Source organism: Bubalus kerabau, chromosome 1, assembly GCF_029407905.1.
Source record: "Bubalus kerabau isolate K-KA32 ecotype Philippines breed swamp buffalo chromosome 1, PCC_UOA_SB_1v2, whole genome shotgun sequence".
Taxonomy (NCBI): domain Eukaryota; kingdom Metazoa; phylum Chordata; class Mammalia; order Artiodactyla; family Bovidae; genus Bubalus; species Bubalus kerabau.
The window spans coordinates 276,604,931-276,631,253 of record NC_073624.1 but is presented as its reverse complement, the minus strand read 5'-3'; the positions used below and the strand labels follow the sequence as shown (position 1 = coordinate 276,631,253).

Sequence of the window (26,323 nt, the reverse complement as noted above, 5' to 3'; positions counted from 1 at the left end):
TGAAAAGCAAAGGAGAAAAGGAAAGATATAAACATCTGAATGCAGAGTTCCAAAGAATAGCAAGAAGAGATAAGAAAGCCTTCCTCAGCGATCAGTGCAAAGAAATAGAGGAAAACAACCGAATGGGAAAGACGAGAGATCTCTTCAAGAAAATCAGAGATACCAAAGGAACATTTCATGCAAAGATGGGCTCGATAAAGGACAGAAATGGTATGGACCTGACAGAAGCAGAAGATATTAAGAAGAGATGGCAAGAATACACAGAAGAACTGTACAAAAAAGATCTTCACGACCCAGATAATCACGATGGTGTGATCACTGACCTAGAGCCAGACATCCTGGAATGTGAAGTCAAGTGGGCCTTAGAAAGCATCACTATGAACAAAGCTAGTGGAGGTGATGGAATTCCAGTTGAGCTATTCCAAATCCTGAAGATGATGCTGTGAAAGTGCTGCACTCAATATGCCAGCAAATTTGGGAAACTCAGCAGTGGCCACAGGACTGGAAAAGGTCAGTTTTCGTTCCAATCTCAAAGAAAGGCAATGCCAAAGAATGCTCAAACTACCACACAATTGCACTCATCTCACACGCTAGTAAAGTAATGCTCAAAATTCTCCAAGCCAGGCTTCAGCAAAATGTGAACTGTGAACTTTCTGATGTTCAGGCTGGTTTTAGAAAAGGCAGAGGAACCAGAGATCAAATTGCCAACATCCGCTGGATCCTGGAAAAAGCAAGAGAGTTCTAGAAAAACATCTATTTCTGCTTTATTGACTATGCCAAAGCCTTTGACTGTGTGGATCACAATCAACTGTGGAAAATTCTGTAAGAGATGGGAATACCAGACCACCTGATCTGCCTCTTGAGGAACCTGTATGCAGGTCAGGAAGCAACAGTTAGAACTGGACATGGAACAACAGACTGGTTCCAAATAGAAAAAGGAGTACGTCAAGGCTGTATATTGTCACCCTGTTTATTTAACTTATATGCAGAGTACATCATGAGAAATGCTGGATTGGAAGAAACACAAACTAGAATCAAGATTGCCGGGAGAAATATCAGTAACCTCAGATATGCAGTTGACACCACCTTATGGCAGAAAGTGAAGAGGAACTCAAAAGCCTCTTGATGAAAGTGAAAGTGGAGAGTGAAAAAGTTGGCTTAAAGCTCAACATTCAGAAAAGGAAGATCATGGCATCCAGTCCCATCACTTCATGGGAAATAGATGGGGAAACAGTGTCAGACTTTATTTTTCTGGGCTCCAAAATCACTGCAGATGGTGACTGCAGCCATGAAAATAAAAGACGCTTACTCCTTGGAAGGAAAGTTATGACCAACCTAGATAGCATGTTCAAAAGCAGAGACATTACTTTGCCAACAAAGGTCTGTCTAGTCAAGGCTATTTTTTTTGTGTGGTCATGTATGGATGTGAGAGTTGGACTATAAAGAAAGCTGAGCACCGAGGAATTGATGCTTTTGAAGTGTGGTGTTGGAGAAGACTCTTGAGAGTCCCTTGGACTGCAAGGAGATCCAACCAGTCCATTCTGAAGGAGATCAGCCCTGGAATTTCTTTGGAAGGAATGATGCTGAAGCTGAAACTCCAGTACTTTGGCCACCTCATGCGAAGAGTTGACTCATTGGAAAAGACTCTGATGCTGGGAGGGATTGGGGGCAGGAGGAGAAGGGGATGACAGAGGATGAGATGGCTGGATGGCATCACGGACTCGATGGACGTGAGTCTCAGTGAACTCCGGGAGTTGGTGATGGACAGGGAGTCCTGGCGTGCTGCGATTCATGGGTTGGCAAAGAGTCGGACACGACTGAGTGACTGATCTGATCTGATCTGATCTGATGTTATTACAGGTATGCATGGTAAGCTGCCTGGTTTTCTAAACTAATCTGAGATGATTTTTGAATATCTCTGTTTAAAAATGAATGTTTGTGCTTATGCAGAAAGGAAACAGCAATCACACTCAACGTAGATTTTGGCTTCCTGTCCGTAAGTCCGTGGACCATGATTAAACGTGTTTGCACGGCACCCTGCAGTGTGCATGGCTTAACACTCGGGGTTCCGAGTTTCCTACAGCAGTAAGTTGGAAAGCCCACTGCCAGATGATTCTGTCGCAGCCTGAAGTGTGTGATTCCACTGCTCAACGTCTTTGTGTTCTGGCCCTCGGGGGGCAAGAAGGGGCCAGTGGGGCAGTGTTAGGTGGGAATCTCCACACTTCAGATACTGCTTTTCACACATGTTGAGAAGCAGTCCCAGAGGCCCCACCAAAGGTCAGTGGAGCTGGCCAGAGGCGTGAGCCTGAGTTTGAGAAGTTGGGCTGCATTTAATAAAGATGATCAAAAGCTGTACTGATAACCAGGCATGGGAGAGGCACTTTCCCCTTTGTCTCTTTTACGTTTTCCCCGGTAACAAATATAGGAGATGGTCGTTTGTACTGTGAAGGGGAGAAAACGGAGCTCAGAAGGACCAGGCACTGGCCCTAGACCCCTCATCCAGGGTGGCACCCCAGATCTTCAAGCCTGTGTCCAGTGCCCGGGGCCCACCCCAGGGACTGTCTCCAGAGAAGGGGTGCTTCCTTGAAAAAGATCCACCTCAGCTACTCACTCTGAAAATGTTGGCAGCTTGTAACAATTTATACACATGTGCTACTTTTTGTGATTGGTGATTAGGGACAATGAAGCAAAAGAGCATGAAGCTAAATATAGATGCCTCTCAAAGGACGTGTATTTTCTAAATGTAGCAAATTTGGGGACAAATAAGAATGGCCCAAATTCTCTGTGCACTTTGTCAGTTTTGTTAATTGACCTAGTTCTTTTTTCCAGATGTTTTACAATCCCAACTTATACCAGACCTTTCCAGTTAGTTATGATTAGAGAGATTTTATATACTTAGCCCAGCCTAGAAAGCTGACTGAGTTTATTACTGAGCAACAGCGGAGACCCCGGGGTGGCAGCTCCCATGCCGCCTTCTACCAGATAGAGGCTGTGGATGGGGAGGAGCTGCAGATGGAACCCGTGTGATGTGGCTTCGTGGGCCCACCAGCCTCCCGAGCTAGCTGCCCCTGTTCACCCGGTCCCACTCGGCTCTGCAGCTCCGGCCAAAGGCCCCCTTCCCACATCAAGACCAGGGAGGGACTCCACCTTTGGAAATAAAACTGTTACAGTTGTTCAGCAAAAAAAAAAAAATAAAAAATTCACTACTAACTAAACACTGCTACTAACCCTGTCACTTCAAAATGACTCCTTTTAAAACAAGTGAAAGAGTCCATAGCAGGCAGAGTGTTCTAGAAACCCTGAACAGTGACAGCAGAACTCTTTGGCTTCTGCCTGAAGGAATTGCTGCACATGAACTCCCTAAGCAAGGAGAGGGAAGGGTAAGCATTTAAAACCGGATCCATGTGCCCACAACCTTTGGCGGAAGTCACCGTGTTTCTAGTCCAGGCTCTTTAGACCTGTTGAGATCAGCACCCTCTTTGGAGCTGAATTTATACTCCAGTTAGTTCAGACGATCCTTTCAGACGTATTTGCTGACCAGCATTTTGCCAATTTTCAGTAAGTGGAAGGATCCTTCTCTGCATAAATCCAAATTCGTCCAAATTAGGGCTGTCACAGTCCAGCCCGCTGCAGCCAGCCCAGCCCTGCCGGCTGGCGTCCTCAGGCTTAAGGCAGTTCAGGGCCAAACACGGGAGGTTCTGTGAGGACACAAGAAGTTTCCAAACCACACACAAAGCACACGTAGAGCCTAGCACTTAAAAGCCTGCTGGTTGATTTAAGTCAGTAAGTAAGTGTTAGTCGCTCAGTCGTGCCCAATTCTTTGCAACCCCATGGACTTTAGCCCACCAGGCTTCTCTGTCCATGGGATTTCCTAGGTAAGAGTACTGGAGTGGGTTGTCATTTCCTTCTCCAGGGGATCTTCCTGACCCAGGGATCGAACGCAGCTCTCCTGCACTGCAGGCAGACTCTTTACCGACTGAGCTGTGCCTGCTGGTTGGTTTAGTTGGATGGAAATCCAGTGTGAGTGTTCTGTCTTCTGCATTTCTATTATACTGTCCATCTCCAGATTCTAAATTTCTATCAGGACTCAAAGGAGTATGTGAGTAGCGAAGAACCGAAGGTAGCAGTTGAGGACGTGGACTCTGGAGCCAGAGATGAGGTGCAGGTCTGGGCTCCGCACTTAGCTGTGTCAGCTCAGACAGGTTAACCTGAGTGCTTCCGTCTCCTCCTTTGTAAAACAAGGATAATAACTGTACCCGTCTTGTGGAAATGCTGTATTTACATGAGTGGACATATATCAAGCCCTCAGAGTAATGCTTGTCATATATAAAATGCTTAATGTTAATTATTCTTATCATCAACAATATTATACTAACCTGGGTCTTGATTTTTGAATTTGCAAATGAGAAAAAATTGCATTGCCTGCTATCCCGTTTTTGAAAGGAAATCTTTAGAAAGAGGAAAGACATGAACTCAAAGATGTTGCCATTTCACTTTTCCCTCTTCCCTCACTTAATTTTAAGATTATTATTTCTACATAAATAGATCAATAATTGCATATTAAACACACTCTATGAAGGGAAACTGATGCCTCTGAGGGATAGTGTATTTGGAATCAACTTACTGATCCAGGCATAAGGCTGAAGCTATAGATTTGCAGTGGGGGACAAAGGTGAGTTAAAGATGAAACAATTCAAATAGGCAGGAAAGCAAAAAGAAAGAAAGAAGAAAAATGGTGAAGGAAAGGATATTAGAACCGAAACCAGAAACAGTGAAGTTCTGTTTAGGATGCAACGAGCCACTGTCCGTCTCCGTGTGGTCCTCTGTGCCAGCAAAGACAGGAGGAAGGAAGTTCATGTGGGCCTCTCACTTGTCTCCATGTACCTTAATCTAAGCTGCTAGCCCCTGGAAGCTTCTTCAGTTCTCTGTCCCCTCTCTGCACACCAACTGGAGCCAAAGGCGGGGGCAGAGAGACCCCCTGGCCTCCACAGCCAGCCCCGCTGGCAGGCCTGCGGTCGGTGGGCTCCTGATCTGGAGACGGATGGGCTTCATCACGTCTCTGCATCCCAGGGCTGGTGCTCTGCAATCCTGGGCTTTTCTGAAATGCTGAAACCCGATTCTATTTTCTTTCACTTGGGGCCACTTATATTTGATTTGGAAGCTATACTTTAAAAATGTCTGCTTTTTTTGCCCCCTCACTTGAGCTTTTGAAGAATTAAATAACAGAATGCACTGTTACCTGTTGTAGGGGGAAAAAAGTGTTTCTCTTCCTCATGCTTTCATTAGATAAACAAAGAACAAATGAGAAAATGTATCCTTTGCAGATGAAAGCAGCATGTACTTAGGTTATCAGACAGTGTCTAAACTCAACAGCAGTAAATTTGTCTGGCAGCAATGGGTGACTCCTAGGAAGGAGTCCTCCAGTCGTTAGACAAATGCAACGTTCCCCTTGTGCTTGTAAAATTAGGAAGCACATTAAGAAGCCCCTGTGTGAGTAGCTTTTCCGATTGCTGGATGGATAAGCACATTAGAGGCATTACTTTGGGTTTGAAGCCGACGCCACTTAATCCCTTAAACTTCAGTGCATTGTAAGAGCGCAGAGAAGAAAACGCTGTGTGAGACGGCTTTGATGAATTGGGGTGAACTTATATTCTTAAAGACTGTTCAAAGGCTTACTTGACCTTGGGAATTAGAGTTGACCCGAAATCACCTATCAACTTAACACGCATTTATTTGGTGATTTAGTTAAAACTACTTGTATAACCAATGGGACTCTCTAATAAGAGCAATATGTTTTTTTCTGCTTTCCGCAATTATAGACAGTCAGTGGCTTTGGTCATGGAAGTCGTTTTCACAACTTCAGTGAATTCTAGATTCTATTCAGATCTGTTTCTTCTAATAATATGGTATTTTCCTCACTTCTTACATGGCAGTTTGGATGGAGAACAAAACTAAGAAGGACCAAAAAAAAAAAAAAAGTTCCTGGGAAAGCTGTAGGGCCAACGGAAATGCAGTGTTCAAGGTTAATGAAAAATGTTTGAGGTAACAAGGTTGATGAAAAGCAAGGGAGCCCAGTGGCGTGGCGTTGGCTGAGAAACCAGACCTGGCCAGAGGCAGGCCGGCTGGTTTGGGAAACCTCCGTGATAAAATGTCGTGGTGGAAACCTCTGCAACCTGTGTTAATACAGAAGTTTGGAGACAGAGGGCCTGAATTATGAGCAGCGAATAACATCATAAATGTAGCAATTCTCAAATGCCAAACCCTTGTGAAAAGCAGTTGGATGAAGAAGTTCTGCAGCTTTTAAAAGCTCCCTTTCACTTTCTATATTTTTTTTCTTTTTCTGTAACTTCATGCAGAACTAATTTTATACACTGTTCATTTGATTTGAAAATGCCAGCGTCTGGGGTAGCATTAAAGAGCATTATTGAGAGAGCCACTCTTGGCAAAGCGCTTGGCTGGAAATGCTTGTTGGCGCTCACGTGTCTGCGGAGTCGTCGATGGGGGCGGGGAGCCCCTGTTCACCCCACTGTGCGCCTCTGCCCAGAGCAGGTAGCAGCCCTTCTGCGGGGAAGCCGCCTCGCCTCGGCCCATAGGGGCGCCAGGAGGGCCACGGGGGCCACCCGACTTAAGGAGCAGACGTAAATAGATTCTGAAAGGTCCACCCCGATGTCCTCTGACCAAAGCCTCTTGGAATTTCTTTGATTTCTAGTTGACATAAATTAGAATTACACAGGCGTGAAGAGTCCGCCCAAAAAAAGATCAGAGAGGCTGCTGGGGGAGGAGAGTTGCCTCTGTGATCCTATTGATTATCCAGCTGCCTTGAGGCCAGGGGCCTCCGCAGAGGCCGACTATTATTGATCCACACACCATGGAAATAATCAAATTAATTCATTTCTCATCAAACTGCCACTGCCAAGACCTTTCTCCTCACCTGCCCTCATTCCTGAAGTGCTTAGTTGAGGAGCAAAACAGATGATCTCTTTTAATAAGGGATGATTTCTTTAGGTCGTAAGAAATCCTTGTTTTCACACAGGGTTTCTCTCATTGAAATGGTGGAGAGATTTAATCTAATCATTGATCAGTCAATGCAGGAAGAAAGTAAGGGAGACCAGTCAGCTCCTTAAAGCCAGGAATCTGCTTTGCAACCTTAAAATATCAAGAGCCAAGTTTTGCGTGCCCAATGTAATGTAAAATTATTCAGGAGGAATTGACCACTGCGTTGTTTTTTTTTCAGGAAGTAATTATGGTAAGAGAAAGCCTCAACAGCCTAAAGATTTCTGCGGAGAAAATGGAGTTTTCATCAGCTTTTTTAGGAGCCATGGGCAGGAAAGCCCTACGGGGAAAATAATATAGGACTCTGTAACTAATACACAGAACTAACTGGAAAAATCAGTTTAGGGGAAAAATAATTTGCAGGGCCCTGTGTCCAGGACTGTTTGGCTAGCAGTCCAGCCGTGAAACAGAGCGTGTGCCTGCGGGGGCTGCCCTTGCCCACGCATGTCCACAGCTGTCTCCAGGTTGCCGGGAGCCAGGATTTTAAGATCGCAAATGTATGCCTTATCAAAGAAAACAAAACAAAGTGCTCCCCTGACAAGGCGGGAGCACTTGTCTGGTCTGACAATATCAGATAGGGCGGTCATGGGAGACATATCTGTTCCCCAAGCTGCCCGCCAGGCCACGTGCTCCAAGAGAGGATGTGAAAATCAGAGAGTTGTGTGTGGTTGGGGCTCTAAAATCCGAACTCGAGTCCTTCGCTTGAAGTATCAGCATCTTGTTCCTTTTGCTGATAAAACAGTTTCTCCCAGTGATTTCCACACAGGAGCACTTTAAAACACATTTTTATAGCCCTCTCCTGATTATCCCTGGTAATTGAAACAGGGAAAAAACATCAGCTGAAATTCAGAGGTTATCTCTCCACTCATTTTAGCCAAGGCCCCATCTCCGCCTCTTCCAGCCCTCCTCGCCTGAAGTTCTCCCGAGCAGTCACTGAAGGCCTTTCTGGTGTTTAAGTAATAAAGCAGGAGAGCCTGCTGCGGCACCTCACACAGGGCTCACACTGGTGAGCGTTAGGGGCAGGCCGCTAGGCTCCCAAATTCTTCACCCTTCGCTTGACTGTCTGTGGGGCTTCGGGCAGCTTAAGCTCTAAAAGCCTATTTTACCATCTGAAAAATGGGATCGTGTTTGCCCCACGGGATGGTTATGAGATATATGAGATACTTCAATAAAGGACTTAGCCTAAGGTCATGCAGTCTGTAAGCGCGTAGCGTCAGCTACCGGGACTGTTCCTATTGACTCGCGTATATACATGGCTGCCCTGGAATCGGATATTTAACCGTGATGTGAACTGCCCGGTTCATATATTCTAGCCATGAATACAAATTCACATGCTCAGATCTTACAAAGAAAACCTAGGCCCCTGAGACTCAGACAACAACTTTTTTTTTTTTTTAATTTGTTTTTTGAATAGCTGCTGCTGCTGCTAGTTAGGATCCATTAAATGACGGTCAAACATAGGGAGGACGAAACCTCGAGACCTGCAGGGCTAAGTCCTTTCTTGTGAACAGAGAGAGTAAGGGCTCGGCAAGTCAGACCGCCCGTCAGTTCCAGGCTGGTGTGTTTCTTCAAGGAAGACCGCGTGTCCCTGGAACCTTTTAGGGGGTGTGCAAGTAGCTGCTAGTGTCTTACTTACTCCTTTTGTGGGACTGATGCATGGTGAAATGTTTTTTTAAAGGAGGAAAGAGGAGGCCTGCTGTTCCCCAAAGGCTGCGGGGTAAATAGAATGTTATGTTGGAATTTGCCTGAAGCATTATTGCTTTGCAGTAAATAATCTCCTTGGAACTCTGATTCGGCTTAAGTAATTATAAGAAAGAGTTAAGGTTGGAGGATCATATTGTTTTTTTCTGATGTAGAAATAGAAAAGATTAACAGGGAGTTCCTACAGGAACTCTGACCCCAGCACTCCTAAGCCTCTCACTTCAAAAAGTAGAAATGAGGGCTGCCTGCCGACACTCCAGAGACTGGGGGGTCTGCGGGTCCCTGGAAGGGGGCCCCCCAACCTGCCTCCCGAAACCCAGCCACTTGGCGCCAGGCTACCGGGGCCTACCATGTCTGGGCAAGTAGTTTTTCAGGAGAAAGCCTCAGTTTCCTCCCCCAGCCTCCAATGTTTATTATATATTTTATCAGTGTATTCAAAAAGCATCTGTTGGGCTCCTTACTATGTTCCAGTAACTGTAACAGGGGACAGGTCAGAAAAAAACAGTGAACGAGGTCAGAGTTCCTGGCCCATGGAGCCTGCAGCCCGCTGGGTAAGACAGACAAGCAAATGGGCAGGCACAGTGGCGTCAGGGTGCCAGAAATTCTGTTTCTTCTGCGTGAAGAACCTCGCTTTGGTCTCTCGTGGCTTTCGGCGACGCTCCTTGCAGTTTTGTCTTTCCGGCACTCGATGGTTCAGTTCCCGGAAAGGACCGACTGTGAACACTTTTCACCACCCCCGACAGGTCTTTCCATGCTGCAGGCGACAGCGACTTCCATCTCACCGACTCCACTCTCCGCCTCCCTGACCACAGCTCGCTGCATCCCCGAGCAGCTGCACCCACGTGGTGCCAGGCTCCTGCTGCCTCCTCCCAGGCTGCCTCTCTGCGCCTGCTTTCCCTTATCCATAAAGTGGGAATGAGAGCAGTACCTATCTCAGGGCTGTTGGGAGGATTAAGGGAGTCGGTGCCTGTAAGTTCCTTCCATGAAGAAAGTCATGCGTGTTAGCCCTTGCTTCTGGTGGTGGTGGGTTCTTCCATCCTCACCCCCAGGACGCCCTCCTCCTAAGAATGGAAGGACTGTGGGGTCCTAGCCTGTGCTGTACAGCCAGGGCCTGCCACAGTGGCTGGTGCGTAGCAGATGCTAAACGAACACGCGGTGGACGGCAGACAGGTGCCTTTCGGGTTGTCCCCACCTGCGCTCTGTGCGGCCCCAGGGTCCCGAGGAGATGCCTGCGAGCCTCTTAGGGATGACAGGGTGGCTAGAAGGCCAGAGGGCCTGTCCCGGCACCTAACAGCAGCCGCAGTGACCCCAGTTTGACTGCTTTATCTGCTTGGCTTATCTATTTGATTTGTTTACTTATTTACTACTTTGGTTTGCAGAAGTATCATACACCCAAAAGTGAGTTTGAAAACCATTAGATCCCATTGCTTCTGGATCATTTGACAGAAAATAAAAATGTATCTATTTCACTTTCACTTTTCAGACAGGGCTGGCAGGGCGGGGGCGGGGGGCAGCGAAAGATGACACCTTGGATTTACTACCAGTTCCCTGTAGCTGGGGGGTTCTGAGTGCTGCCTTGGGGGCCCAGGTCAGTCAAGGACGAAGTTCAGACATCTGCGGTGTGACGAGACTCACACCCGTCAGAGCCTAACCCTGAACTGCTCTGATTCAGGTAGAGCCTCTCTTCTGAAAGGCAAAACTGTCGCTTGTTTATGCAGAAGAAATTTTTGCTGCTAATAAATTTATTTTAGGAAACAGGTCAAATCCGTAAATTCTACCTGCTGGAAATTCAGTTTTAGAAAGATTTCTTATTTTTAATCAGGTGTCCACTAGTGATTACCATCGCCCTACCCTAAAGCCTTATGTAAGAAAATAAAAATTGAAATCAAGAAAGCCATTAAGCACAAAAGAAAACATAATTTTAGGTTCTGAGCATTTTCTCTCTCAATTGTGTTTTTCAGCTTAACTTGTGCAAGTTTAATTTAGAAACACACAGATGTGTTCCCATAAATATGTTACACTCACTGCTCCCTCAGTGACGATGTTTATTAATTATCCTATTGGGACCCAGGTTTTCTCAAGTAGTCTTTTAGGGTGCCACCAAGTCTTCCCCAGTGGCTTTGTCCATCCAGGCGTCCCACACATGTCAGGATTGTTCTTACCTGTGCCGCACGTGCAAATCTGTATGAACGATGCACAGCCTTGCACGATGGGTCAGTACCATGGGTTTGCAGCCTCAGGACATCCTATCCCAGACTACACCTAAAGTCTCCACTTGGCTTGAAACATGCTTCTGGGTGGAGGCTCGCTCAGTGGAACAGGGAGTGAAAACGTCGCTGCTCTTTCTCTCTGACCATCTAGTTGCTGGATGCCTGTCGCCTTGGTCTCTAATCAGAGGCTTCAGGTTGGTGAGCCCCCATTCTCACTTAGCGCTGCAGGCGCTTCTGTGATCCCCATTCTTCCAGATTCCTTGTAGCTTTCTCGCCATGCTAGCTCAGGTGAGTAGAAGCAACGCTAGTGTTAACAGGCAACCCACATTTCCCGAGAAAGAGACAGCATGAAGCCAGGCCTGTTGTGATAATTGACAGAATAGAGCACTTCCGACCATCGAGGATTCTGGGTGGACAGACTGCATCTGGCCGAGCTGACTGAATCTGTGAGCCTGCCTCTGTCAGGCTCATCGCATCCTCAGTGTCTGTCTCTTTCTATGCTTTGGGATTTGGGGATGAGTTTTTTTTGCCACCCAAGAGTAATATTTCTTACCTCTGTATTAAAAAATACATCCTCGAAGGCCCTGGGCTCTTGGCATGAGGTTCATGCATGAGGCTAGTGCATTAAGGGTGGCCTGTAACCACACGTATTTAGCGGGTGGTTTTTAGACTCCAATAAGATAGTCATTTTCTCCTTAAGATTATATCAGACACTCAGGCATGTACGCCCTCTCCTCCCACCTCGTGCGTGGTCCTTGAGAAAGCTCTGGGTGCTTGTGTGAGCCGGGTGTAGGGAACTCTCCCTCCGTGAGATGTTGGGAAGGTCAGGTGGCCACCTCCTGTGTCTCTGGGATCTCATCAATCAACCTGAGCTTCACCCTGAAATCTTCCAAGGGCTTTAAAAGATACTTATGCCAGGGTCCCGTTCCTCCAAGACTGGCATGCATTTGGTCTGGGATATGATCGGGCCACTGAGACGTTTTTTCAAAGGTTCCCCAGGTGGTTCTAATCAGCAGTTGGACCGGGAACCACTGTATTCTTGTTTGTATTCTTGGTTGCAGACACAGTTTAATTTCTTTTTTTAACTTAAAAATTTTTGTGAGTTAAACCCGAGACATTTTGACTTCGTAGGAAATCCACTGAGAAATATTTTTTCTAGGCTGAACACCTGTTTCCCCTTAGTCTCCGTGGACAGAATGTGTTCATGTTAATTACTTTGATTTAGCAGTCACCTCCATGCCTCCGCTACAAGTTACATAACAAGATCACCTAAGCAGTGTGTGCGGTATTCTGGATGTTCTTAGTTATCCCCTAGTTTCAGTAACTGCACGAGATTTTCTGGGATAAAACTGTCCCTGGAGTTCTTTGGCGGCTGCTGAGGCTGAAGCCCAGAGACCTCTTAAATGAATTCTCTTTTGGGGGGATCATTGACACAGTTGAATCCATCACACGTTGGGAAACACAGATTGATATTTGTTGTGTATGAGTCGCCGTGGGGTTCGGAGAAAGACCTTGGTTTGGCTGAGGAAGGAAGCGGAGTGGAAAGGCACGTGACTGCCTGCAGACGAGGGCGCCGTCTGCTCACGCTCAGAGTCCTCCCGAGGTCCTCCCCAGCCTCTCCCTTCGCTGCGGGTCCTCCCGCAGCCTCCTCCTGCTTGTTGAGCTGCTGGACTGCTGGGAAGCTCGGCTTGCAGCCCCAGGGAAACAGATGAAGGGAGAGACCGTAGAAGCAGCATCCAATTCCTGGTGTCCCAGACCTCCCTGCCCTGGTCGTAGGTGGCGTCGGCTGGAAGTGGCGAGTCATCCAGACAGGGCCATGGGTGTCCTGCTGCAAAGGGAGAGAAACAGAATCATGAAAACACGCACCCGCCGTGCAGAGAGCCGGTGTGCGTGGTTGGCAGTGCAGGTCCTGAAGAGAAAAATCACTGTGGTCTGCTCTCTCATTCTGTCCTTAGTGGCCTATGTAAAGTATTTTACACTGCACTTAGATGACTCATCTCATTGACATGCAAATTTGAAGTATTACTAAATTCCCGTCCCCCTTATTTTATCCATTTTAGTACATGCCCATCTTGGGGCCAGTGGGCACTTGGCAAAAGAGCAACTGGGTCTCATTTGCATTTGCATCGCCCACGAGGATTTCTGCTGGCACCCGGCGAACGCCAGGCGGCAGGGAGAGCCGGCACGTGTCCCAGGAGCTGAGCCGCTCCTGACTGCCTGGGAGACCACACGCTGCCCCCAGGCTGCTGGGAGTCAGCCTGCGGGGCTGTGAGCACTGAGGGGCACTGCCCGGGGAGTCTGCAGGGATGGCAGATCAGCATGAGGGGGAGAGCCGGAGTTAGGAGGCAGGAGGCCCCTGTGCTGTTTGCCACACTTTCCCGAGCTCCCTGGGGGCTCTTTACTCTTCGGCCTACAGAAACGGGGGGCGGGGGGGGGGGGCTATTTTCTCCCCACCACCGCATCGAGCTCAGAGCACTGCCATTGTAGAGAAGAACCTGCTTCAGTTACCCCGTCGAGTTTGTGAGACAGGCTGGAGAAGCGTTGCCTTACAAAGTGAAGGACAGATGAGTGTGCTCCTCTCGCTCTTGAGCACATGTCCTTTCTCCCCTGAATAATACACGTGTATTTCATGCATGTAGCATCAAAGCTGATACCTCTGGGTCCTTCCGAAGTCCACTCAGACACCCCCGATTTTGGAAAGCCCTTTCCAGCCCTCCTGGCGGAAGTCATGGCCTGCCCAGTTCTGCCCACAGCCGCCTCTCCACGCCCTGGAATGCGTTTCTTAGGCTTTGCCCTCCCTGTTGTCATTGTCCATCTTTTCTGCTCAGGAAGGCTGGGGTCTGTCCCTGCCAGGCTGGCCCATCTGCCTCTGGAACCCAGAGGGACAGGAGACTGCAGAGAGAGAACGCCGGGTTATGGCGTGGGGTGGTCACTGGCCCTCTCAAAGGCCCACGGCAGTCCTGCAGCTTCATCATGCTTCCTCCATGTCTCAGGGTCTCACGCAACCACAGTTCCATAACAGGATGTTCTGCAGGCCAGAGGAGAGCCGTTAGAATTAAGGAGATCCATTAGAATTAAGGAGATCTGTTAGAATTCACATTCCTGCAGAGCAGCCATTTTGAAGAGGTCGTAAAGGACTTTGAAACGTGTTCCAGTAGCCCTCAGTCATCCCGTGTCACCTGGAAAATGAACGTCTGTGACCGTTTACTAGGCGGGTGCTCAGCGAGGCTCTGGTGAGACGGTTGGTGCACCCACTGCACGGCGTGCAGGGTGGGGCGGCCCTGGGGCCCGGAGTGCCTGCATTGCGGGTCCAGATTCCCATCCTGGCTGCGTTCACCAGCCGTGACCCCACGTGAAATGCTGATTTTGTCTGAGGCGCGATTCATCTGTAACCAGCAGTGTTCATGCTTAGATGCTTGGAAAATGGTAGATGCTCACTGAACATTTTTCCTCCATCCTTATTAGGATGGGGATGTACTTTCATTTTGCCTTATTGGTCATTAGGATGAAAAATAAATTATTTTCAAGTATTTTGTCAAAATAAACCAGGAAGAAAAAAATGTCCTCGGTTTCTATCCTACCTCATGAGCACCTAATCTGGGAGAGTACAGTGTTTCTCCGTGGGGAGCGTGTGGCGGTTTCAGTGGGAGAATTTTTCCCTGTTTGGGACTGTACTGCCCATGGCAGTAGCTCAGATGTCCCCGACTTCCAGGATCTAATGCCCGTTGCTCTGAGGTGGAGCCAATATGACAGTAGGAGAAATAGGTGCGGAGTAAATGGACCGCGCTTCAACCAGCCTGAAGCCTTCCCCCACGCCCAGTCCGTGGAAACACTGTCACCCATGAAACCAGCCACAAAGGATGGGGATCGCTGGACAGCTGACAATAAATGCCAAATATGCCTGTGACAATGAAACCAGCCCACAGCCCCAGACAAGAGCCCCGCAATAGCAGTGAAGGCGTGCAGAGGTCCTGAAGCCCAAGCAGTTAGAAGGTGGAGATAGCGCTGCTCTGAGTCAGACGCTCTGTCCACGGTTCCCCTGTCACCAGACAACTGTGACCTCAGAAGCAACCTTAAATGTCCCAAAATTTCACAGTCTTCTGTGGGGCCCTCCCGGGTCTGCTACCCTGAGCAGGGTGGCCCTGGTGCTGCGAACTGAAGTGTGAAACCTTGTGAATCATGGGTTTCTGCAAAACTTTGGGAACCTGCACATAGCCAGGCACCATGAGCGTGCTTCTCAGCACTGTCTCCCCAGTGTACTGAGCCACACATCCCTAATAGGAAGGGCTGCCACCAGTCCATCTGAAGTACAGCCTAAGGCTTCCCTGGTGGCTTAGATGGTAGAGAATCTGCCTGCAATGTGGGAGACCCGGGTTGGATCCCAGGGTCGTGAAAATCCCCTGGAGGAAGGCATGGCAACCTGCTCCAGTGTTCTTGCCTGGAGAATCCCATGGACAGAGGAGCCTGGTGGGCTACAGTCCATGGGGTCTCAAAGAGTCAGACACGACTGAGCGACTGATGCACTATAGCCCCGGCACTTCCTTAGTACCGCTTGGGGGCCACATGGCCAGCAAGCAGCAGCTCGTGATGCTGAATCGCCATCGCGAGCTGCTTTGGTCTCCTGTGCAAAAGTGTTGGGAAGCCCGGGCAAAGTGTGTCAGGACAGAGGTACCCGGTGGAGTCAGATGGCAAGAAGAGAAAGGAGAGGAGCACCAAGAATCACCTTGTGTGTGAGCTTCAAAGGTTAGAGGAGTTTGGAGCTGCCGTAATGTCAAGCTCCTAGAGCCTGCCCCCACTGTAGCCGAACAGTCTGGGCACAAGGTGACCTTATCGCCACCATTTCTGATGCGGTACTGTTCCGTGCCTCTCTGGTTACTCAGGACACACTCATGGAGCAATACTCAGCCAACCAGTTATCACTGAGTACTCACTGCGTGCCAGGCGCTCGCCCGCTGCTGGGGGCTTGGCAGTGAGGAGAAGCAGGAGCTTATATTCTGATGGGACGGGAATGTGCCAGATAGTATGTGTAGGGCTGAAAACAAGGAGATGACTAATGTACTCCTTGCTGTCAAGGAGCTTACGATCTAGGAAAAATGCAATACATTTATTGTTGGGGTGCTTTGGACTAATGTTCACTTTTTTCAGGGAAACTTTCTCCATTAAAACAATGATTTTAAGTAAATCATTATATTCTTAAGTGTAGTTTTAATATACTCCGGTGCCAAATATTTCCCCTCGACACACGAAATACATTCTATTTTATAACATGAGTCAAAGAGGAAATAAGAATAACTTAAAATGAATGGTTTCTTCAATGGATTTCATCAGATATTGTATTTTTTTAACAATAGGTATCATTGGGGAGATAATTTAGGCCTAATATTACAGTTTCTAGAATTTTCTTGGGAAAGTGTCAATAAGGAGGTGAAGGAACAGGTGATAGTTTAGGTAAATAGGTTAAACTGAATCTCAGAAACCCTGACCAGTCTCTTCTCACCCTTCTCTAGTAGCAGCAGCCATAGGATGAAACTGTGGTATGATTTACCTTAATTAGCACAGCAATTTGCCTCACATTTTCAAAAAGTGCTAATAGATGTTAACTCAAAATAGATTAAAATACCAGACAAATTGCTACTACCTTAAAAAGAGTTATAATAATTTTAAAAATGTAAATTATGGTTATACAGTCTTTGGAGAGAACTATAAAATCCAATTTTTCTTATATTTAAAAAAAAACCCTGTAGTACATGCTTTTTTTCCCCCTTTAATCACAGTAATTTCTCCAAATGACACTGCTGAGTATTTCTCTGAGACGATCCACTGCATTTCTCAAATCTTATGTGTAATATAGAAATTGCCATTGATAGTTTGCAGCAGAGGAAAAAGAAATTAAGAACAGACAACCAAGGATCATGGGAAAAATTTTTTTAATTCATCTTCATGTTCTGTTTTTATGTTACATACATTTTATGAGTTGGAACAGAGAATAGTTCTCTTCATTCTAGCAAGTGGAGCTGTGCATGACAAAGTGTCTGCAGAAATGCATATGTAGGCCTGAGGAGCTGAAATGATTTGGACCACCCCAATGTCTTACACCCAACTTTTTCTCTAAGGCACCAAACTGCTTTTGGAGTCTATACAAAGAGGTGAGCATAGTGTACACTTGTGAGGAGTAAATGAAAATAGCTTCAGTATAAAATGTGTCATACCTTATCGCCAGGAGACACTATAAGTAAAAGATAGAACCTTCCCTAGTGGGAACACGTGTATTTCCCCCGGATAGCTTCTACCAACAAAGCCCTGAAATGGAGGATTTGCATTTCCCCTACTGCTTTATTTTCTGGAGTTTACAGAGCACAGCAAACGGACTGCTTAGAAGACACATTATGTCCACAGAGGATTACCTGTAGCATTTTTTATACAGCTACACAAAACCAGATGACTGTCCTTTTTTAACCCACAACCTATGAAAGCCAGAAATCTAGCCCACTGTGTATTCTCAGCTATAGGTGGGCCTTGCTTTATGCAACCGAAGAAGGTAGACTGAATTTCAGTAAATCAGGGATATAAAAACACATTAAGAGAGCTGACTGACTAAATTAACCCTACCATGAGTCTTTACTAGAGTCGACAGTTAACCCCTAACTGAAGCTAATTCACGTACTTCATAAATCGGTATCTTCATGTATCGAGTTTGCTTCAGGTGAATTTTCTCTCTCTTCATGCAAAGCAGCTGTCACACGGTGATACTTTATCTTTATAAAAATTGGGCCTCCAAAACAAAATGCCTGTCAGTCCTTGGTGTAACACTTTGTACAGGCCTATGATTAGAAAAGATGTATTGTAGAAGACAAGCCCATCTTTATGGTGGGTTTAGAGGTTTTCTCTTCTGCCTCTGTTTTTCAGCTATTTTCAGTCAGTTGTTTCTTGAATGCTAGGTGATTTGGGCCACATTTACTTTCTCTGCCATTTGAGGGAGATGTTCTGAAAATCCTTCGGCCAGGTGACTTCAGCCCTCCCTGAGTGAGACCGGCCTCCTTCTAAGTTTATTTGTGGAAGCAGGGAAGAAAGTAACCTCACCCACAGCCTGGGGGAACATCAGGTAAAGGAAAGGGAGGGTTTCCTAAAAGTGGCTGTTGAAAACCCGGACTGTGTTACTAAGAAAAGTTTTGGACTCTTCTCCAGAGAGCATTAAGATAGATTCTTCTTATATATGAAGTATATTATCAAGGTTGCTTCTTACCCTGTGGTGATAGCTAATGTTCAGTTCAGTTCAGTCACTCAGTCGTGTCCGACTCTTTGCAACCCCGTGAATTGCAACACACCAGGCCTCCCTGTCCATCACCAACTCCTAGAGTTCACCCAGACTCACGTCCATCGAGTCAGTGATGCCATCCAGCCATCTCATCCCCTGTTGTCCCCTTCTCCTCCTGTCCCCAATCCCTCGCAGCATCAGAGTCTTTTCCAATGACTCAACTCTTTGCATGAGGTGGCCAAAGTACTGGAGTTTCAGCTTTAGCATCATTCCTTCCAAAGAACACCCAGGGCTGATCTCCTTCAGAATGGACTGGGTGGATCTCCAGTCCAAGGGACTCTCAGGAGTCTTCTCCAACACCGCAGTTCAAAAGCATCAATTCTTCAGTGCTCAGCTTTCTTCACAGTCCAACTCTCACATCCATACATGACCACAGGAAAAACCATAGCCTTGACTAGCCGGACCTTTGTTGGCAAAGTAATGTCTCTGCTTTTCAATATGCTGTCTGGGTTGGTCATAACTTTTCTTCCAAGGAGTAAGTTATCAAGGTTTATTTCTGAAATATCTCAGAAGTTGAACAATATTGAACATCACTGTAGAGAATTGGTCACCCTGCCATAGCATTAATTGATTCAGTAAATGATCATTTATTGAACATCAGCTCTACTCATAGGAACCACCATTTGAACTTTTTATGTCAGTCACAGTGTTAGGCATATTATTTTATCCTTGTAACATCCTATGACATCGGTACTTTTATCCTGTTTTTAAAGTTGAGGAAACCAAATTTTGAAGTGAAACCAGGATTCTGACCTGTGCCTGGTTGACTCCAAGGTCAACTATAGTCGCCACGTTTCTTCTCTGCTTTGTACACAACTCTGTAGTCTTATTAAAGAGAAAAGGCAGTGTCTGGTGCCCAGACTTTGGTTCAGGTAGAAGAGAGTTGAGTGGAGAGATGACTGGAGCAGTGTGAGGGCGCGGAAGCTAGAGGCCTGCAGGTGCTGCCATGGGTTCAGAGCAGGAGTGCCCAGCGCACCTGCGCCGAGGGTCGGCGTGGCCAGGGGAGGCTCCCTGAAGGAGCGAGTCCCTGTGCTGAGGACGGTTCTTGGGGAAGTTGCTGGTCTTGGTCAGTAGTGGGTTAGTGTCTGGCAGCGCTTTGCTCTTGGGTTTCTGTTTTTCGTTTGTAGTTTGTTATTGTTTTCTCCTTCATTCACTAAGAAGTTAGTCTGGCTCATGAATGACAAAACAATCATGGTTCTTGTGGATCTTACATTGGAACAGGAGCAGACATTAAATAAAGCAATTATAAACTGACTTTTGAAGGTACCATGAAGAAAAAGTAGGCAGTGTTGGAAGAGAGAATAACCTGGAAGCCTCGCCTGATTTGAGGAGAGAAGCAGGCTGAGGGCAAGGATCGAAGCTCCTTGGGGAAATGACACTGACCTGAGAATGAGGAGGACTAGCCATGGGAAGGGGGTTCTTAAGGGGGAGGTGGCTTTAAAAGTATTCCAGATAAAGAGAATGGCAGGTTCAAAGGTCCTGAGGCCAGAAAGGACTTGGACAGCTTGATAACTTGACATTAAGTCAGGTGATTGGATAATATCAAAGATGTACCAGAGAGACAGGCACAGCTAGGTGATGCAAGACTTTGTTAGTTACTGATTCAAGCAGACTCAACTCAAGCTAGACTTAGGTAGAATTTAATTTTTAAAAAAGTTATATTGCTTAGAAATCCTTTTAAGGTCAGCAGTTGATATTCTCAATTCTGATTTGTATATCAGTTTTTCTTTTTATTCAAAATCATTTTCTTCATGTTTTTGTAAACAAAAGTCATACATTGTAACACAAAAAGATTGAACTGCATAGCTTGGTTAAATTTGGAATAACAATTGATTTCAGTACAAGAAAGTCTTGAATAGAAATTCTGACAAAAAATAAGCATCATCAGTGCAATGTGGAAATATCAACTCTGAATTTAACAAATACTACATGTAACATAGTTTAACAAAACACCATGTTATTTCAGAAAAGTGCAGAGGACTTAATGTCACGGTCAGCATACTCCCAAGCTGGCTTTCAAAGCAAATTGCAAGGGTCTGATATTGTTTGAGGTTTTTCCTGATGGTCCTGATCTTTTCAGTAGTGGACAGACATGGAGAGGAAGCACAAAAATGTGTCTCAGCAGAACCTTCTTGCAGACCAGCTTATTCAATATAAATGAAGCATTATTGTATTTGAAAATGCCAAAGTGTTCGATAAAGATTTTAAATAAAGCAACCTAAAAGTTGTGGTTCTTAGGTTAATCATTTATTTATCTGAAGGATGAAGGAAGCTGTCTACTTTTGTGATATGAACTGCAATCAGCTTAAAAATAATTGACAAATTAATCCCTTCACAGCACAGCAATTGAAAAGGTGTTAGTTTTAATTAGGCCTGTCTGATTGCCTTGTCTAATCAAGAATCAAGGTGGTGTCTTTGATGGTTAAGGTCTATTGGGGCCATCTCTGAACTGCCAGCCATGTATGTTTTAGTGATTGATTCCTCACATTTTCAGCCCTTTTCCACGAAGGGACCTGAGGTTTGCCAGCACCTTAACATTTAAGGGGAAGAAAAATAAACATTTTGCCCAGCACTTCTATTCAGAGTCCCGTGCATCCTCTCTGGCAGTCTATGGTTCTCTCCTAAAAAAGCTGCCAGGTGGGTGGCAGAGTCAGAGGTACATTAGAGTGTCTCATGCTGCCTCCCCTCCCAGGCACTCACCCTTCAACGGACACACTTCAGCTCATTTATACTCCTAGAAAGTGCTAACCTCCCGATACCTTACATCTTTAAAAAAAAAAAAAAAAAACCGTAGGGGGAACATAGTACTTAGTACGACGTAGAACTTAGTATTACTTACTTAGTACTTAGTGCTCAGTACTACTTAGTACTACACAGAACTTAGTAGTGCTTAGTACTACGTAGAACTTAGTACTACCTAGCACCACGTAGAATGTAGTACTTAGGGCAGGTCTTCCCAGCAGACACTTGCTGGCGCTGCTGAGAAGGACATGCCCGTGTGTGATGGCGGCTCTCGTTCGCTTGCAGGTCAACGAGGTGACGGTGGAGCAGCTGGTGCAGCAGTACCCGCACATCACCTTCAGCACCGTCCTGCAGGACTGCAAGAGGACGCTGGAGAGGGCCTACCAGATGGGCTGGACACCCGGCGTGTCGGCCGCCTCCTCCTAGGGCGCGGAGCTGGGGCAGGCGGCCCCGGCCGAGGTCGCGACCGTGCTGTGTCCCCGCTGTGTCCCCCGCCTGCGTGTGTCCGTGTCTCGTTTGCACACTGCATAGCATCAGTGCAGTTGCTATTTGTTCCCAGGTGAGCTGGTCTTTTTGTCTTAAAAATGAAAGATTTTGACAGGCACAGACCTTTAGTTTTTAAGTTCAAAGGCTTATTTCTCTAATTTTTTTTAACTGTGGAATAAAAAAAACAAAAAGGATCCATTATTTTGAGCTTCTAATTACTGCCACTCGAGATGCCCCCAAATGAAGGCAACTGCCTTCTTATTTGATAAGAAAGAATTGTGCAGTTCTGCAGATGGTGACCAGAGGGGAGTGACGTGGCACTAATTAGAAGCCGACCATTTCAGGATTTCAAGCACATCCATGGGTGTCGGTTCTCATCCTGTCTCACACGTGCGCACACGCACACACACACACACACATGCACGCACTTCCTCCCTGGGTCATTTTCTGACACAGGCCCTTCTCCAGGCCCCGCCCTCCCCTGCCACTCCCCCTAGCACACCGTCCCCACGGGGCTCCCCACCTGCCGTCCAGTGGGCAGCTTAGGGACTCGAGAGAGCAGGGCCTTCTGTGAAGTTTCCATGTGGAGTCAGTGATCTGAAACCCGCTGGCCAGCTCACAAAAGTTAATTATTCACTATTCTACCAAATTCTCTGGAGTACTGAGTATTTTGAGTTTTACGTTAACATTGTATTAGCTTTTATTTCACAGATAGTAACTGGTCCAGATATTTTAATGATATTTGGAGCTAATCTTAGCATTATCCACATTAAAGTCACCAGTGTAATTAATAGTGTGCAGTTATTTAAAAAAAAAACTGTACAGATCATTTAATTATTTTTGTTAATTTGGTAATTATGAAAGTATATTTCTGAGATTCGGGGCTAGTCACATTAATAGAAGATTAATGAATGAGATATAAGTAGACAATCTTTCTATTGATTTTTTTTTTTTCTTTTTGCTTTGCTTTGGGCTTTAGAACAGGTTTTTTGGAGATGTGCATGTTATATTTTTCAATAGTTCTTATGCTATTGCAAAGATCTATTGCTGGTTAATGTATGAGTTTAGAAGAAAAATTAGAAAATCTTTTCATTAAGATTCTGTTTACACTTGTCAGAAATAAGCATTTCTTTGTTTAATTAAAGATGTCCAGCTTTCAGTTTAGGCAATACATATTAGTAAATGAATATACGTTTTGATTTCACACATCTTTACAATTAATTCATAGTAGGGACTCAGGCTCATAATAACCTTTCCTATGTCTTGATTTATAATCAAGACAGCAGGGAGCCTTTTTAAGCTAAAGCGTGATTATCTTTCACAGTAGTTAGATATACAAAACCCTGACTTGTGAGTTTGCTATTTATTCTTTCTCAATGTGGACATAACTGTTTTTTTTTTTTTTGGTCTTTAACAGATATACTCAGATTTGAATTTCACTTTATAGAAGTCCCAGTGTTGCTAAAATGATACTAGCTGTAAGAAGTGAAAAATAGCTTTACATTCAAGTACCATTCACTTATTTATAATAACTCTTTTTATGTAAACAACTATTTCCTTTGATCATGTCAACATGTTTCTGATGTGGCATGTTTTTGCTTTTAATTCCAGTCAGTTTGGAAAATCTAGTCGCTAAGCACCAAAAGTATTTTTTCCATCACTAAATGGGTTACTAATTTAATTTGAAGGGAATAAAATTTATGTAATAAAAAAAGCTGTTTGCTATTAATAAATTGTAACTCTTCTTATACATCCAACTGTATCATCTTCCTATTCATTTCCCCACCACTGAAAAATATCTTAATTCACAATATTTTAACTGGTTTTTAATCCAAAACTAATTTATAAGATGACATGTATAGTAATAGCTTGAGTGAATAAGCAAAAGTTTAATTTTTATATATGTCACACTATATTTTAAATAGTTAAAAAGACAGAAGAGGGGAGAGCCATCAATGATATAGATGGTGCCATTTCAGTTCAAAGTTGTAATAATCTTGGGAGTGTTACAGTTTGGTTGTCAAATGGTTTCGAAAGTGTATAATTGATTTTGTTGAAATGTTGCATTGTTTGAATCTGAAGTACAGCACTATAACATGCTTTAGCCTGGGGGGTGGGGTGGGGTGGGGGGCTTGCACTTATTCTTTAAGATGTCGACTAATCCAGAAAGCCAGATGCATCATACCCTGGAAAACTGCTTTGGTGTATTTGTAGGAATCTGTAGAAATACCATATCCAGCCTCAAAGCACTAATCTCAAAAACAACCAAGAAAACATCACCTTGAATGATCCCGTGATGGTTGTTGAATGTGTTCTCATTAGATACTTTGAAATAAGGCTTAAAATGAATTTTTTCCTGGGCAATCTAAAGTTTCTTTTTTTTGCTTAGAATGTCATAAATATATGTGAACATGTTTAACGCAGGGCTTTTTATCCTCTCCAAAATGTCAACAGTATTTTCAGAATAAAGACTATATGAAATATATTGCTGTAGTGGAAAATTCTGGTCTTTTGTCTTTAATGTCTTTTTGCGTGGATAAAGGAAATTCATCCAGTTTGTAGTTTCTATATTTCTGTGAATCTTTTGACCTTGCAATGGGTTGCAATAAAAGAGAAAGAAAACACAATGTCTTTTGTTTTCTTTTAGAGACAATAAATGGCCTCCCTGATGCTGGTTGGATGTGAGGCATGAAGCAGTCCGTGTCCTTGTGTGTTTCACTATAGACTTTATGGAGATTCAACTAACTCAGAATAATAAACAAGACTGAATTTAGGAGGTTCTCATTTGGCCAGTGAGTACTGAGATAAGATTGAAAACCTCAAGGATTTAAATAATAGGTTTGTTTAAAATACCATTTTCTAAACACTCATTCATTTACTTAGCTTTTTTTTTTTTTCTCAAAGTAAATAAATTTATTGAGTTAAAAACATGTGTCAGGCACTGGGCATTTAAAAATAAATAAAACTCATTCCCATCTTGAAATTGCTCATAGCCTAGCAAGAAGATATTCTTAAAAACTAGCCATAGCGGTGGAGCACAGTGGATGTAATCATTAGAGGGAGCACAACTCGGAAAGGCAATGCCCTTTTCCAAAGAGTGAACTAAAATAAAACAAGGAAAAACAGAAGTTGAAGAGGCAGACAGTAAGAAAAATTACCATTTTCAGCCTTGGCTATTTATAGGTCGTTTTCTAAAAGAGTCTCCTGAAAGTTGGCATCACTGGCTGCCATTCACGCGGGCTCATCTGAACTACAGTATTTCCATCATTTGTATTGCATAACTGTATTTCTAAAAGGACTCATTACAGGAGTTCCCATTGCCCAACAAAAGCAGACAGAAATCATCCCAACCAACAAACAGCATGCCAGCAAACATGAACTCACTATCTAAATCATAGAGACAGCAGGAATAAGCCAGCATAACTGCAAATCCATAGGGAAAAAACAAGACTAGACTCCCATCCTCAAAGGCTTCAATATTAAAGGCTAAGATACATAATTCAGAATAGATGTTTGAAATATTAAAATATATTAAAAATTATTTATAACACATATAAGAAAAAAAACAACAAAAGATGAACAAAAATATTTTTTTAATAAATAAAATTTCTAGAAATGAAAACATAATTGAATGTTAAAATGGAAAAGCATTAGAAGAAAGGATTCAGCTGTAGAGAGAATTCATAAACTGAAAGGTAGAGCTGAGTAAAGTAAAAGAAAACTTTAAACAAAGCCATATTTTTTTTTCCTTCGTGTGGATAACTTCCATATGGATGGGTGAGAGGTTAAGACACACGGGACGTATTATGAGGTTCTCCCACATATCTATCTAATCTTGCAGAGGAAAAAAAAAATAGAACAAAGGAATTGCATTGTTTAAAATTATAATGGTGTTTAATTTGTTTATGAAGAAGAAAAGAAAGATTTTAGGGAAGAATATCAAAGGCTTAATTTCAGGTTAATTTTGAGATGCTTATTAGACATCCAAACGAGTACACTGAGTTACGCAGTTTGATACAGGAGCTCTGTTCCGAGGAGAGGTATACAGATGGCATTTTAAACCATGAGTCTGTCTGAAATTATCATCTGTGGTCATCATCCATTACTTTAAATAGAAAATGAAGTCTACGGACTGTGTTTTTGATCACTCCAAAATGTGGAAGGCAGGAAGAGGAAGCAAATCCTTCAAAGGAAACTGAGGCAGAATAACCTGAAAGGAAGGCGGACGACCAAGTATGTTCTATCCTAGAATCAAGTGAAAGCCAGCAAAATTAAATCCGCCACTGCTCAGGGAGACAGTTCATTAATAAGAACGGAAAAAGGAAAAGGTAATACTTGCAAAGGTTTAGAGTGCTGGTGACGCTTGGCAGGCAGGCGTGGGACCACACGGAGGGCTTCCACTGAATCCGAAGTTCTGCTCCGTAAGGGGAAGAGTGGATTCACCAGCGCTTGTTTTATTAAGGTGCTTCCCAATGTGCGCCTCTGTGGCAGGCTACTCTGTATCGAATACTTTGTCAGATGTTACGAGAAAGTTCCGTACTTTGTGTAAGTTGGTCGACTGGTGGTCCAGAATTGCTAACCCTAGATGCGAGCTTTCCTGCCTGTGTGGGGGTGAGGCTAGCTCTGTGTGAAGCAGAGTTTACCAGGACCCCCGTCTAAGCAGGTGGCAAAACCGGAAGAAGATGCTGGTCCAACCCCTCTTTGCTCCTGTGCTGGGAGCAGAGCATTTCCTGTCTCTCCGTGACCATCACTGGAACTTTTAGCGGAACAGCTGTCCACGGCGTGTCTGCCGTGTCATTCATTCCCCACGCAGAAG

At 44.8% G+C, this 26,323-nt stretch overlaps 1 protein-coding gene across 1 annotated transcript in view; it reads left to right on the top strand.

The window, feature by feature from the left end:
• FBXL17 (F-box and leucine rich repeat protein 17) overlaps nucleotides 1–24,133 on the top strand; it is a 520,630-nt gene extending 496,497 nt beyond the window's left edge. The window contains exon 9 of the mRNA XM_055565814.1: nucleotides 21,307–24,133. Within this exon, the coding sequence (XP_055421789.1) occupies nucleotides 21,307–21,447 (141 nt within the window). The 3' untranslated portion in view covers nucleotides 21,448–24,133. The remainder of the gene's footprint in view (nucleotides 1–21,306) is intronic.
• Nucleotides 24,134–26,323: the final 2,190 nt, after the last annotated feature.